The following is a 14,905-nucleotide window of genomic DNA, read 5'->3' on the forward strand; positions in this document are numbered from 1 at the left end:
GAGAGCCTCCTAGAAAAGGACTAGATGGGGCTCCGCGGTGGCGCAGCAGTTAAGTGTGCACGTTCCACTTCGGTGGCCCTGGGTTTGCCGGTTCGGACCCTGGGTGCAGACATGGCACCACTTGGCAAACCACGCTGTGGTAGGTGTCCCACATATAAAGTAGAGGAAGAGGGGCACAGATGTGAGCTCAGGGCCAGTCTTCCTCAGCAAAAAGAGAAGGATTGGCAGCAGATCTTAGCTCAGGGCTAATCTTCCTCAAAAAAAAAAAGAAAAAGAAAAGGACTAGAATTGGTAGCTTCTAGACAGCTGCCCCACCTACACTGTTTCTGTGAATTTAGATGTGTGCAGCGTCATGCCTCATCATGGACACAAGCTCTGTCTAACAAAGGCACTATCCAATAAAAGAAATGCAAGTTTTCAGCACAAACCAAATATAATTACTGTATCTCATTTGGAGCTAACATGAAAAGTCTTAATTTGAGGCCCTTTGGAAGTATAAGGTTTGGGCTAAGATCCCTCGTCCCACCATCACACTGTCCTTTCTACTGCAGGAGACCCTGGGCTCCTCCATGAGAATGAGTGACTTTGCCCGCAAGCATTTTCCCCTTCTATTCTATGGTCAATTTAACAATGGTCATGCTTTCTTGGCCTGGTTAAGGAAGAGTCATGAAATTTTGAGTGCTAGCCAGCTGCTTCTCGGTTTTTGATCCTGAACTGCACATTAGCTTCACCAGAGGGCTTAAACATGCCTGTGCTTGGGTCTCATCTTGAGTACTCTTGCTTGGGCATGAGTAATTTTTTTTTTTTTTTTTTTAAGATTTTTATTTTCTCCTTTTTCTCCCCAAAGCCCCCCGGTACATAGTTGTATATTCTTCGTTGTGGGGCCACCTAGTTGTGGCATGTGGGACGCTGCCTCAGCGTGGTTTGATGAGCAGTGCCATGTCCGCGCCCAGGATTCGAACCAACGAAACACTGGGCCGCCTGCAGCGGAGCGCGCGAACTTAACCACTCGGCCACGGGGCCAGCCGGGCATGAGTAATTTTTAAAGACCTCCAAGAGATTTTAATCCGCATCTGGGGTTGAGAACCACTGACTTCAAGTTAAGCTGATTCCTCTACTCAGTTGCTGTTGAGTCGTATTCTGGGAAAATATCTCTATTATCATTATCAGAATTGCTCATGATCTTTGTATAGCCTTGAAAACTTGGATTATTTTAAGAAAGAAAGTCTGCCCAAAAGTCAGTTATTTTTTTATATCTCAAAATGATAATGTTTTAGTTTGTATTTCTTCATGAAAACATTAATATTAGAGTTTGAAGAATTTTGTCATCTTTAATTTTTGAATCCAATTTTTGATCTCCGCAAAATCTAAGAGTGGCCACGGCAACCTATGCATGAAGCCTTTCTCCCCTGAGGATCTAATGTTTTAAAAAATGGGTTAGGAAGAGAAGGATCCTTTTTGAAATTTTTGCTTAATGGCTTCACCATTCCTGTGACCATGATCTTAGTTCTGACACTCATCCAGAGCCCAGAGGCTAATTCTCCCTTCTAGGCTCTTGTCCCTGTTTCCTACGACACCAGAGTGAGCAGGTCACCTGAGCTCACATGTCCTCACTGACTCCTCATTGCCTGTGGACTGAAGCCCAGAATGTTCAGCCTAACGTGAACCTTCCTATGGTGGATCCCAGCCTGCCTTTTAGCCTCTCCACTTCTTGAGGATGCTCCGCCCTTCCATCCCTCTCTCTCTTTATGTTTGCATTGTTCCTTTGTCCTGGACTGCCTTTCAGATTTCCCCACACACCATCTTCTTTCTAAGAAAATCCTCAGCTTTTAGGGCCTGTGTCAAAGCCATTTCCTCCATAAAGACTTCCCCAAACTTCCCACTTGGACTTAAGTGCTTTCTGCCTTTCTACTCTTAAAGCAGTTTGCTGAAATTTTCATTATAGGATTTACTTTATGCTCCGCTGTATTGTACTTCGGGATTTGCACGTGTTTCCCATCGTGATGACCTCATTAACCCTAGACCTTAGTTATCATTGTTGAACAAGTACATGCCCTTATCAGTCCCATTGTTTATTTCTAGATTTCCATGAAAATTGCTATAGATACCAAATAAAAATGTCCAAATAAACCTAGCCATTCCAGTGAGCCTGGTTACATTCTTATTTTGAAGAACTGCTGAAAAGAGGGATTTAATCCAGTACTTACGAAGCAGCAGTAAGAGGCCCAGCACCATCATGCCAATTCCTGTCTGTCCGAGACCAACATTTGAACCTCCAGTTTGGTCATCAGTGACGAGCCCATCTATGTCACCAGTAACCGAGCTGTCGTGCCCGGTGTAGATGCCTGTGGTAGTGGCGTACAAGCATATGTGGTTGTTGTCACAATCGCAGGCCTGTAAAGTCACTATCTGTGCCAATTCGCACTCTCTGTTATAGCTGTCCTTCACTAGGATTGGGATTTCATAAATTTTGTGAGATAAATTCTGTGCAGCTGTCAAGATCGCAGACGTAGCTGAAAAGAAAGAGAAATAAATTAAAATTCCTTTAGGGTAACCCTTCCTAATAACCAAGATTAACTTAAGGCCTGATTTTTTTATGCTCCCTTAGTCACAGAGCTCCCTCTACTTATTTATTTATTTATTTTTAACATTTATAACTAATTGTTCGAGAGTGCTTCCTGCCAGATTGGTATTTCTACAAAGAAGGCTGGGACCCTGCTGCTTATTTCTAGGGCAAAATTCTTGACCTGTAATATGCACTTAATAAATATTTGTCCAATGAATGAAGAATATTGAGCTGAAGGGAAATATTAGAAGTCTTCTATTTAGGATTACAGATTAAAAATACTCTCCTTAAGACTTGTTTATCTCTTATTCAAAATTGCTGCCCTTTCCTTTAAAATTATTCTAACTATTATTTTCCTAATTCTTTGTGCTGTCATTGCCTATTGATTTTTATAGAAACTACTGCTTAAAACATTGGTTGAAATTTATCAACCCAAGGAATGTTTAGAGATGATTAAATTTACACCTAAATCAAGAATGGTAATTATTAATCCATAACACTCAATAATTATTATTATTATGGTTTGTTACTTTCAGTTAGCTATATGATAAGCCAGCTATGTCTACCAAAATGTAACCTGTGCACTAAGAATTGAATAAAGCAATGCCACAGCATATTAGGTGAAAGTTTATTCTGTTCTTCAACACCAACCTTGAAACAGGGCTCTAGGAATATTATCTGAATATGATTATACTATTTACTGACAAATCTATAGTATCATTTGAATACCTTTGCCAACCTCCATGTTGAACGTTTTTTCTTGTATTTTTATCATAATATCTAGGATCTGAATGAGGAAAAAGTGGTTAGACATTACTATTTAAGAATGGGATATTGGGCTAATAGGAGAAGTTGTAGTCAGAGTTGTCTTGATTTTAATGGAATTGTTTTAATGTGCTTAGCTTTTTAAAATTAAAGTAGTTTTGTGGAAAAGAGCTAAAAAGTTTTATGGTGAAAAAAAATTGCCTGATTTCCTCCTTTGACTAAGCCCTTAGTGGTGGCATTTTTTCCCTGGCATTATTTTAGGGTTTCTCCTTTCTGTGAATGGAGGAGCTTGGTGGCCTCAGAGAGGTGAGAAGTATTTTCCTCTCACTTTGGGCTCTGCATTCTGACCCCTGTCCTACCACCCTCACCTCCCCAAATCTTTCCTATTTCCCCAAATTAATATGAGATTAGGGGGCTATCTTAGCCCGAATGAGGTCCTCTCACAGCATTTCATTTTCTGTTATACATTTAACGTTTCGGGAAAAAACTCACAAAGTGTATTGTGTTATATTGCCTGAAATTTACTCTCAGTTTTTAATGACATCAGGCCTTCCTTTTCACATGGCAACAGTTAGCACAAGCACACATACTCCCTTGGGATCTTCATACTTTATATACTTTAGTTTTTGTATTCTATTGTATCTAAATGCTTCACATATTTCTAATTTTAATGCTGTATAGTACTGCATCTTAATAATATGTATCACAGTTTGCCTAACCATTCTTCTAATATTGGGCAATTTGGATTTAAATTTTTACCCTTACGAATAAGTCTGAGCTCATAGCTCTTTATAAAAACAGTGTCATTGATCTTATGTGCTCTTAAGTGAGTAGAAAATGTGTAAATGTATCTATGGGCTACCTGAGTTTCGGAGACGTTTAAGTGACATGCCTGAAATAATTCAGAATAGGAAATTGTGCCATCTGGTGAGTTTGCCAAGGGTTCTGTTTATTTTAAACTGATCAAATATTGGTTAGCACCTCATGTATATAAAATGATGGATAAATTGATATTTACATATTACTATTTGTAACTCAGTACCGAGAAAACATTTTTACTTTTATTTCAGTTCAAAATTTTTCCAAATATCCTAAGTGTGTATATGAAAGATTTTTTTCATTTAACATGAATATGGCAAGAATCATGGAAACAGAGATGGAGAATATTATTACATGACTTGACTAATTATTTGCTAGTTGTTTTTGCTTTTGGTCTTAAAGTATGAGCAAGTTTGCATTCTACTTACCACTTATCGATCTGATATCCCATAAGTTAGCTGTGCCTGGTGGCTGATCATCAACACAGAAGATAAAGGGAGACCCATAAGAATGTTCATCAACAGAGATAAGGATTGACGGAGAGGCAATGCAGATGGTGTCACTTTCAGCAGAAATGACTGGACAATAGTCATTGACATCAGGAACTTCGATACATATGGTTCCTGTAGCTGTTTTCCCAGAGCCATCTGAAACAGCAAAGCATCATGAGTGTTGGGGTAAATGGTGTCAGGGAGAAAATGCTTTCTCATATCCCATGATGGCATAGCACGTAGGGATAGAATGAAGGACTCCTGAGATGGTGCATGATAGGTGCCTGCCTCCTTCAATGACCTGAAGCAACTCTTGCCTTTGCTCACTACCTTCCAGCCACACTGGCTTCTTCTTAGCTCTTTGAACAAGGTTCTTCCTAACTTCGAACTCTTGCACATTCCATTCACTTTCCTTAAAATGTTTTTCATCCCCATTTCTTTCTACTATCTCCCACATATCCTAAGATACAAAGTTAAATGTCCTTCCTCAGAGAAAATTTACTGCTTTCTGTTCCCACTCTGGTCTAGTGGTTAAGATTTGGTGCTCCTACTGCCACGGGCCAGGGTTGTTTCCCGGTCAGGAAACTACACCACCTGTCTGTTGGTTGTCATACTGTGGTGACTCTGTGTCTCTGTGATGCTGAAAGCTATGTTGCCGGTATTTCTAATACCAGCAGGGTCACCCATAGTAGACAGGTTTCAGTGGAGCTTCCAGACTAAGACAGACTAGGAAAAAAGGACCTGGCCATGAAAACCCTACGAATAGCAGCAGAGCACTGTCAGATACAGTGAGGGAAGGTGCAGGGATGGCACAAAAAGACTGGGGAGGGTTCTGCTGTACTGTACACAGAGTCGCTAGGAGTCGGAATCAATTCGGCAACACTAACAAAAACTTCCCACTCTGTCCCTATAAATGAGACCCCCAGACCAGTTTAGAGCCTTCCATTTAGGATGCTTATTGAGTCCTGTGTTTGTGGAAATAGCCACCGTTGAAATTAAATAATGATTTGTGTATTTTTTCTTTCTGTTTTCACTATTTATTTTAATTTCATCTATTAGATGCTATTCCTCTCTGAAGTGACACTTCTGAAAACAAATATAAATCTATTAGATTTTTTCCCTAACACATTTGAAACAAATTTTGGGTTAGTATAGTTTATTAGAAAGGTCAGAGGACCGGGAAATAGGAGTTTGGGCTTTTAGTCCACTTTTCTATTTTATGTTCTATTACAATGGGTAAAGAATTATTTTGTTTTAACTTGTGAAGAATCTTAGTTTTCTCATTTGTAACCTAGAACATTAGCATCTCTAGGGTATTTTACTAGGTCATTTTTGGAGAAGTTAATAAACTTCTTTTAAAGATGTTTTTTTGCGTGCCTAAGTGGTAGACTCATTTAGTAAATTGAATGATAATGAACCAGGAGCCTATCTATATCTTGCATGGTTTGTCGATTATGTTCTTATACCCTATTCAGCATTGGACCTCTAGACTCATTTAGAGAGACATCAGATTATCCCACAGATTGTTTTCTGTATCATTCTCTGATTCTCTGGAGCTTTCTTATGGTCGGTTGATGTGGCAGCCCACAGCTCAAGCTATTGCTGACTGCATTTGCTCCCTGATGGCATTTGCTCTACAGAGTGCTCTGCCTCTTCACCTGGTGGCTGAGCATCCTTGAACAAACTTATCCAAATCGTCTGGATGGCTCTGTGCCAGTGCAGATACTCTGCTTAGGTGAATAAACAATGGCCCTTGTTTTTAGTTTTCTGTTGATACATTCTGATAGTTTCTTTGTCTCCCCCTCCCCCCACCTTTATTTTTCCTGAGGAAGATTTGCCCTAGGGAACATCCGCTGCCAATCTTCCTTTTTTTGTATGTGAGCTGCCACCACATCATGGCCACTGACAGGTGAGGAACCGAACCCAGGCCACCAAAGCGGAACGTGACAAACTTAACCACTAGGCCCTTAGGGCTGACCCTCTTTCTCCGTCTTTATTCACTTTAAATGACTAATTTTTTTTCTAGTTTTTGAAGATTTTCACATATGACCAATGTACAAATGTAGGCTTTGATCAACATGGTTAGAATTCATTTAGGAACAGGTCTTCTAGAATACTGATAACAAAGAAGACTATGTTATTTATGGAACTGCCCTAGATATTAAAAGTGACACTCACAGGACGAAGACCAGAATGTATGGACTGGTATGTAATTGCTTGGGTATTATCATGGTTTCTTTCTTAATCTTATACTGCCCATTTATCTTTCTCTTTGGCTACTGTAAAGCTCAGATATAAACTTAATGCAAACCTGTAGTATCTAGCTTTTATTAAGTATGTATCTGGGACATGTATTGTCCTTCTTTCTGAATTTTTTCTGTTTTTTGTTCTGTAGTAGTTGGTTTTCTAGGCACAGCTCCAGGCAATCATTAACTAATGATAAATAAACAAATTCCTGTTGCTACTCACCAAGAGGCATGCTCAGTAGATTTTCCCACGAGGAGCCTCTCATTTACAAGTTAATTCGGTGCATTTGCACTTACGACTTTTAATTTGGATCTTATATTTGGAATAATCTTGTGCTTTCTTGGTCCTTCACATCTTATTTTGGACAGCATGTCTAATCAAGCAACACTCAGACATGCCTCTCATTGTAGCTCAGTTTTAGTGGCTGTAAGATAACTATGCTCTTTGGGACACTGCCTTTCCCTCAGGTCATCCCCAAATGAACTTTGTCCAGGCCCTGTAGCACTTCTTTTCAGTAAACATTCCTAACATACTCTACACGTTGAATTAACCATCTTGAGAGATAAGGCCATAAACAGAAACTGAATTTTATTTATATATTTTAACTTTTATGCTTTACACTGTAAGTCACATACAATTTTTTTTGGAAGTAGGTGAAACAAATTGTGATTTAAATGTAAATGATGGTTATAAGTATACTTAATTCAGCTCTTGATCTAAGATATTTAGAACTCTCCATAAGTCTAACAGACATCACTAAAGGATATATTTTATTTGAGTCAATTTAATATTAACCTTAGAATATTTATACTTAATATAATAATAATAATTTTATTAAAATATCGAAAATAAATTTTCTTACCATCTATAGCCAGGATCTCTGCTGTGTATATCCCGTTGATAACATATTTTGAGTTCGTATCAAATTCCCTAGAAAACTGTATCTCACCAGTCCTTGAATCAACTTTTAACCAGCTGCCTGCATCATGTCCTATGATATACCTGTTTTTAAATAAATAACTTCATCATTATGCTTATATGAAAGTTAGTAATTGTAAGTCACATTAAGAGCTACAATGTGTTAAACTTATATATGGTGTTTGCACACTTTACAGTGATAATTGTCTTGGCTTATAGAATGTATGTATATGAATAAAATTCCAGTATTGAACATATTAATGCACAAGTTCACAACAGAGTTTCAAAATTTCATGATTCTTACTCTTCTAGCTCTTAATATAATTGTTAATAAAACACATGAGTCTATTTCAGGTCTATATATTAAATCAGAGCAATATCAAAAGAATATCCTTTATTCACATTCCCATGTAATGTACTTTGTTTTTCCTAGATTTTAAGGCATATTGGTTTCGGAGCACCTCATTGTTGTCTTGTTAGGGGTTGTGGTATCCTCTGCTCAGCTTGCGTATGTGGATTTTGTTACATATAATGGATTCGAAGTGCTTGATCTTATTGGAAGAAGATCTGGTGTCCATACCAGGCACAATGTTATATCCAAGGCACTTTTCTGACATCTTTTTCTCTATCCCGTACTGACAGACTTCATAACATACTGACAGACTTCATAATTTTTGTTGTCTGTTAATTTGTTAGCTAATTAAGTAATCAAAACTGTTAATATCAAAGTAATTTATAAGTCAGTAGACTTTGTTCACTCCAAGAATATTGGGCAGAAGAGAATAAGGACAAGGGAAGGATATGAAGAATACCTATATGGTTCACTGTGGTTGTTTTCCCGAATATCTTATATAGGTCTCATTTGTGTGTAATCTATGTGTCTATTGCCTCTAATTCCGACCTTTTTATTTCTCCAGTTCCGACTCTCTTCATGCTCATCACATTTCTGAAACACCTTTTTCTAGCTTCTTCTACTATGTCTTCTTTCTTCTACTTAGGTTAAGCGGAGGATTGAAATTAGCCCCAAAGTCACAGACAGCATACGCTTTAAGGAAACAAGCAGGCACTCATCTTTTATGCTTATTGTTTACAATATGGCTTCATCAGCCCAGGTCCAGGCTGTTCCAACTGGCCACAAAAGATCAAAGAGACTCACAGGGTAACTGTGGGTGGCTCTTTGATCTTACAATTGCTCCCTGGACACAATTACGCTTGCAACCAGTTGGATCCCTTACAGCCTCTAAAACACTATTAAAATTCTAAGAAAATGTCAGTGCCACAAGAATCTTCTAAAACAGACAAATAAACAAGAAAAGCAAAGCAAAACCCCAAAAGCATTTCAACTCACAAACCCTAGCACACACTACATGAATTAGCACTGGACAGACCATGCTTTGTCACTCTAGCATGAGTGAAGTATTCGCAGTACCTGACATTTGTTGCAGGATTTCCTGTGTCCAAATCTACAGCCGTATATGTGCCAAGCACATAATTCATTAAAGAATCTCCTCTTATTCCTTGTCGAACACTGAAAGTCATAGAATTTGGGTGAAATGTGGGTCCTTCTCTCACGTTAACAACCTGAATTCTCACAGGGGTTGAGTGGATTCTGAATTGAGAGGCAACTGAGTGGTGAAATTCAGCTACATTTTGAACTCCAATGCTAAGCTGAATATTAGGCACTTGTTCATAATCCAGCATCTGTGAAATGATAGAAAGTAAAAAACTCAGAAACAGCAAAAGAACTCTGTCTCTTTTTTTTTTTTTTAGAAATATTAGCCCTGAGCTAACATCTGCCACCAATCCTCTTCTTTTTGCTGAGGAAGATTGGCCCTGAGCTAACATTTGTTCCCATTTTCCTCTACTCTATATGTGGGATGCCTGCCACAGCATGGCTTGATAAGCGGTGCATAGATCTGTGCCCAGGATCTAAACTGGCGAGTGTCGGGAGGCCGAAGTGGAGCGTACAAACTTAATCGCTATGCCACTGGGTTGGCCCCAAAAGGACTCTCTTTTGATAGAGTAAGAAGCCATGGTAAAAAAGCAACTCACTAGAATAAAGCCCAGGAGGTATGCAATTCAGATTGTGAATTGATAAAATTTTACTTATTATTACATTAGGAATTTCAGGTGTTATTCCCTTTATCTTTCGGCTTAATTGCGTATATGGGTCAATTAAACCTGTGACTTTAAACGCAACTCAAATTTTGGAGTTTTGAACTTGTTGTATAAAAACCCTGAAGTAGAAAATGATCTTTCTTTCCAAATGAGGTGTTTATGAAAAACAAAAAAGTTAGAATTAAATAAAATATGTTGCCAACTATTGAATGAATAAATAGGATCCAGGTTTCCTTGTGAATTTCCCAGAATTCACATCTGAGAATCTCTTGAAAGTATAATTAGCAGATTAAAGGAGCCAATTTATATGATGTAATTGAACATGTAAATTTTTTTTAAAATGATGCAAAGAGCTTCTAAAGAATTCATGATTATTATAGTCTGCCCTAAACTATAATTTAATTGTGCTGAGTCTGGTGGACAAGAAGACTCCTTTGCAGGGCACATTCAAATAAGTAAACACCACACCCAAAGAAAAGTCACCTTTGAAATGGATTCTCTGGATTGAAGATGAGTAGAATCTTTTGATCCAGAATGATTGATGTGGTGACATGAAAAGTCACAAGCGAAAAAGCAGTTGTAAAAAAGGGAGTATTGGGCAATATCTGTTTAGAAGTGTTCTGGAAGCTAATGTAAGCATCACCTGCAACATATTTACAACAGAGGTCAGGTTATCAGTGCTATCGGCAAGATCCTGAGATAAATCTCTGCTTCTTGGGGGAATTCTATGACATCATGAACATTTTCTTAGGTTTTAGTAAAATTCTTCACAAGCACTAAGAAGACAGAATTAGTCGCAGGAATTTGCTTGAGTTCTTGTAGGGGGCTGGCTCAACACGCTTTACTTAAGTTTCAGCTAAAACCTTTGAGGTTTGGAATTTCTATTGCTTTTGCACGTCTGTTCCCCTCGCTGGTCCACATGTTGCCTAGCACAAAGCTGAATATGAATTGTGTCCTCAAAAGTGAATTTTCCATTGGAAGAGATCCCTTTTCTACAGCCCAATTTTTGTTTTCTAGAATTCCATACTATCTTCAAATAAAAGAAAAATCTGAGATCCTCTCTTCTGATAGGGAAATCTCTTGGGGTTTTCTTGTGCATACACGCAAATGTGCTTTTGTTTGTCAAAAGAGTTCTCTCGCTATTGAACGGAGTGTGATGAAATTATAGTCGTATATATCTAAAGGTATATCAATTATAGAAACTCACAGAATGTAGGGACAGGAAACTGTTTGAAGGCTGATTTTCCCTCTAACAGGGAAGATAAAAGACAGAGGAAAGGCAGAGGGTCCTCATCCATTCTTTGCAAGTGGGGCCCTTTATCAAGGGTTTTTCCGATTGTGCCTAGAGGTCAGGGATGTGCAAAGAGCAATAAAAACAACTGTTTACCACCAAGTCTCTGCTTGGAGTTAGAATGGAGAGTCTGGAGAAACTCAGTTTCTGCAGTTTAAGGCATGACTGAAGACTAATCACTTACAGAGGACGTGCAGGTGTGTGTTAGAAAGGGGGGCCGGCCTGTGGGAGTCTAGAGCCAGTCTCAGGAAAGGCTCAGCGTGAAGATGGCCTCTCCAGAAATAGGTTTGGCTTCTGGCAGGTATTTTGCTTCAGGAAATTTTAATACAGAAACTAAACTGTCAGATTTTCATTCCCAGGTTTTTTTTTGTCTCATATAATTGGACACTCCTAATTCTCAGGGGATGCTGGTTCATTTTAGAACTAAGTGTGAAAGAGGGAGGAGGTTAGAAGTCTCCAGCCGAAAGGGGCAGGTTTTCTGTGTCAGGGGACTGAGGAAATAGTCGGATATCTACTACCATGTGTATGGTCTGCTTTTCAGGAATTGACATTTTCTGCTATAAATGTGTGTGGAAGAGACCAGCAGGGCACACACAGTTGGGAAGTAGCTTACAGAGGTGAACAGCCTTGGAGGGGGAAATCTCAAGGTGCTAGTTCTTTTGTAAAACTTGTTTTATTGGCCCCAAATGACATGGTGAGATGCGGAGGTGGCAGTTAACTATGGCTTTGGAATCAGAGAGACTTGGCTGCATCTTGTCTTTCTCATTTGCCACCTGGGTGAACTTAGACAAGTTAGTTTTCCTTTTTGATTTTGTTTTGTTTTCGATAAAAAAGGAATAACAATATTTTCTTCCCAGACTTGTAATGATTAAATGAAATAACATGCATGCCTCTATACACACAATATAACCCAATAGCTTGTGTTTAGTGATTACTTAGTAAATATTAAACAGAATTATTATAAAAATAGAGAAGCAATGTTTGTAGAATTCTAATTGGGTAGCATTTTACCTTTCTCTTCATTATTGAAGTGAATGTGCATATGTACACACATATATATTTAAATTGTTTGTTAGTATTTCCGTATACAGTTATCAGTAAATACCAAAAGGAAGTTACTATTGACAGAGAGATTTTTGATTTTCTTACAGATTTTTTTCTTGTTAAACTATAATTCCTTGAGAATGGGGACCATGTCTCATTCACCTTCATATCCCTAGCACATAGCAATTCTCAATAAATTTGAGTCGAATTGAATCACTAATAATGTCCTCAGACTAAGAAAAGGCTTGTAGAAACCTTAGTCAAAAGCCTGTGACTGAGGGGCCAGTTTCTGCAAGGTTAAGTGGTGGCTTGAGTGAAAATGAAGAGGTTGCAAGGGGGCATTTAGTGACCTCACTCCAAATGCCACATCTTGGGACAATTACATACATGTTCTCTAAAATATATAGTTCTTTTGGCTATGTGCTAATACACATATTAAGGTTTTAAATTTCATTTTAATTAGCCTTCCCGTATTATTTTGGTGTTTTTAAGCATATTTTTTTTTCCTGCTGTCTTTAAAAGATTTGGAAAGTTATCCAGGAAAAATGGATACTTAGTCTACACAATATCTAACACTACCTTGACCAATTTTTCATGAAATTGAATTTCTAATAGCTTTTTTTTTGACATAAAGTAAGTATATCTTTAAAAAACGTTTAGCTCTCACAGAAGACACTATTATATAAGTCATAGGTAGTGCATTGCCTGAATTATGAACATGTTTTCTGTTTTATTTTTATGATTTTATGTAGAAATTATAAATTATGCAGTCAAACTCAGTGACTCCCATTTGGGTGAGAGCTGCACCATTAGTTTCAGGGAAACATCAGTATCAACACCATCCTCAAAGTGTTGTGAGTCTCTACTGTCTTCTGGACACTGCGCCAGGTAGTAGGGATGGAAGGATATTTAGGTCAAGTTGTTTGTGCACAAAGTTCTTATGATTATTTTAGTAGTTTGGGAAGCAAACTACTGGGCAAACTACTGGGCAAAAGCCCAGAACAAGTACTTATTACAAGATGATATGCAAAGTCAATGATTAAGATGGTAAGATGATAGGTAAGAATTACGTGACATGTCTAGATCTTGATTTTTAACCAGGATATAAGGTCGAACAAGGTCTGATCCCTGGGAAAAAATTTGACTAAATATTCAGAATTTGATAAGGTTGTAGGTGACCTCTTGCCTCTCCCTTCCAATCCATGTTACATTTGGCAATGGCACTTATACCTGTTTCCTCGTTTCCATTTTTACTGCTATTGCCTTTGATCAGATTCTTAGCACCTCATGACTTGATTAATTTAATAATATTTTTTTTAACTTTAATCTTTCCAGAATTGAGCTCATAATGTTACTGTGATTTTAAAAATTATCTCAGGGGCTGGCCCCGTGGCCGGTTAAGTTCGCACGCTTTGCTTGAGTCCAGGGTTTCGCCAGTTCAGATCCTGGGCGTGGACATGGCACCACTCATCCGGCCACGTTGAGGCGGCATCCCACATGCCACAACCAGGAGGACCCACAACTGAAAATACACAACTATGTGCTGGGGGGATTTGGGGAGAAACCCCCCCCCAAAAAAAAAGAAGATTGGCAACAGTTGTTAGCTCAGGTGCCAATCTTTTAAAAAAAAATTATCTCAAAGCTTTCTTTGGTCTATAAGTAGGGATTGGCAAACTTAACTTCGTTAAGAGCAGATAGTAAATATTTCAGGCTTTGGGGGTTGTATACAATTTCTGTTTCGAGCATTCACCTTGCCATTGGAGTGTGGAAACAGTCAGAGAAAATACATAAATGAATTCGTGTGGCTGTGTTCCAATAAAACTTTATTTGCAAAAAGTTGGCAGGTCAGATTTGGCCTATGGACCATAGTTTGCTGACCCCTGGACCAAAACAATGTTTCTCAAAAAGGAAGGCCGTTCGTATTCTTGGAATCCTCTTGTTCTATTAAAGAATTTCGAAATTTTGTGTGTTCATTTGAATGATAATCTTAAAAATTGTATATAGATATTTTCCATAATTTTGGTTGCCACCTCATGAATTAATAATTATTAATTATTAAGAAAAAGTAATCTATAGGAAGAAGTGAAACCCTGTAGTTCAGTATTCAACAGACTGACTCCAACTCTACATCTCTGTTTTTCATCACATAGCTTTCCTCCGGGAATATTCTGCTACAGCCCCCAGGGTTGCTCCCCACGCCCTGAATGTGCTTTACATTTTCTCACTTCATTACCCACATTAGCTATTTCAGATATAAAGTCCTACTTAAACCTTATTCCTTGCATGAAATCTTTTCAGACAAATATAGCTCAAAAGGATCTCACCTCTTAGCTCAGTAATTATCTCACGTTTAACTCATTTGGCAATTAATTATGGTTAATATAATATCTATACTATTATTTATTATGCTTTTAACTTTCATATTACTATCTAATTTGTGGGCCCTTGCCTTGTCTTCTCAACTAGATATTGGTCACTATGAGACCCAAACAGCCTTCTTGTTTCTCGTGGTAATAAATATTGTGTTGTTGGGCTGGAAGTCTCAGATTGACACAGTAAGCTAACTAGGGCGCTTGTCCATATAAATAGTATTCAAGGTTATGGATTTTGTAGATAGGTTCTGTCTCTAAGAGTATTTTCAAACTG

The 14,905-nt window shown here is 38.1% G+C and overlaps 1 protein-coding gene across 1 annotated transcript in view; it reads right to left on the reverse strand.

The window, feature by feature from the left end:
- DSG4 (desmoglein 4) overlaps window positions 1–14,905 on the reverse strand; it is a 44,075-nt gene that overhangs the window by 8,852 nt on the left and 20,318 nt on the right. Inside the window, exons 9-12 of the mRNA XM_046671397.1 lie at window positions 9,236–9,507; window positions 7,751–7,890; window positions 4,579–4,797; window positions 2,208–2,513 (exon numbers count right to left, since the gene is read on the reverse strand). Of these exons, the coding sequence (XP_046527353.1) occupies window positions 2,208–2,513; window positions 4,579–4,797; window positions 7,751–7,890; window positions 9,236–9,507 (937 nt within the window). The remainder of the gene's footprint in view (window positions 1–2,207; window positions 2,514–4,578; window positions 4,798–7,750; window positions 7,891–9,235; window positions 9,508–14,905) is intronic.

Source organism: Equus quagga, chromosome 9, assembly GCF_021613505.1.
Source record: "Equus quagga isolate Etosha38 chromosome 9, UCLA_HA_Equagga_1.0, whole genome shotgun sequence".
In the NCBI taxonomy this organism is placed as follows: Eukaryota; Metazoa; Chordata; class Mammalia; order Perissodactyla; family Equidae; genus Equus; species Equus quagga.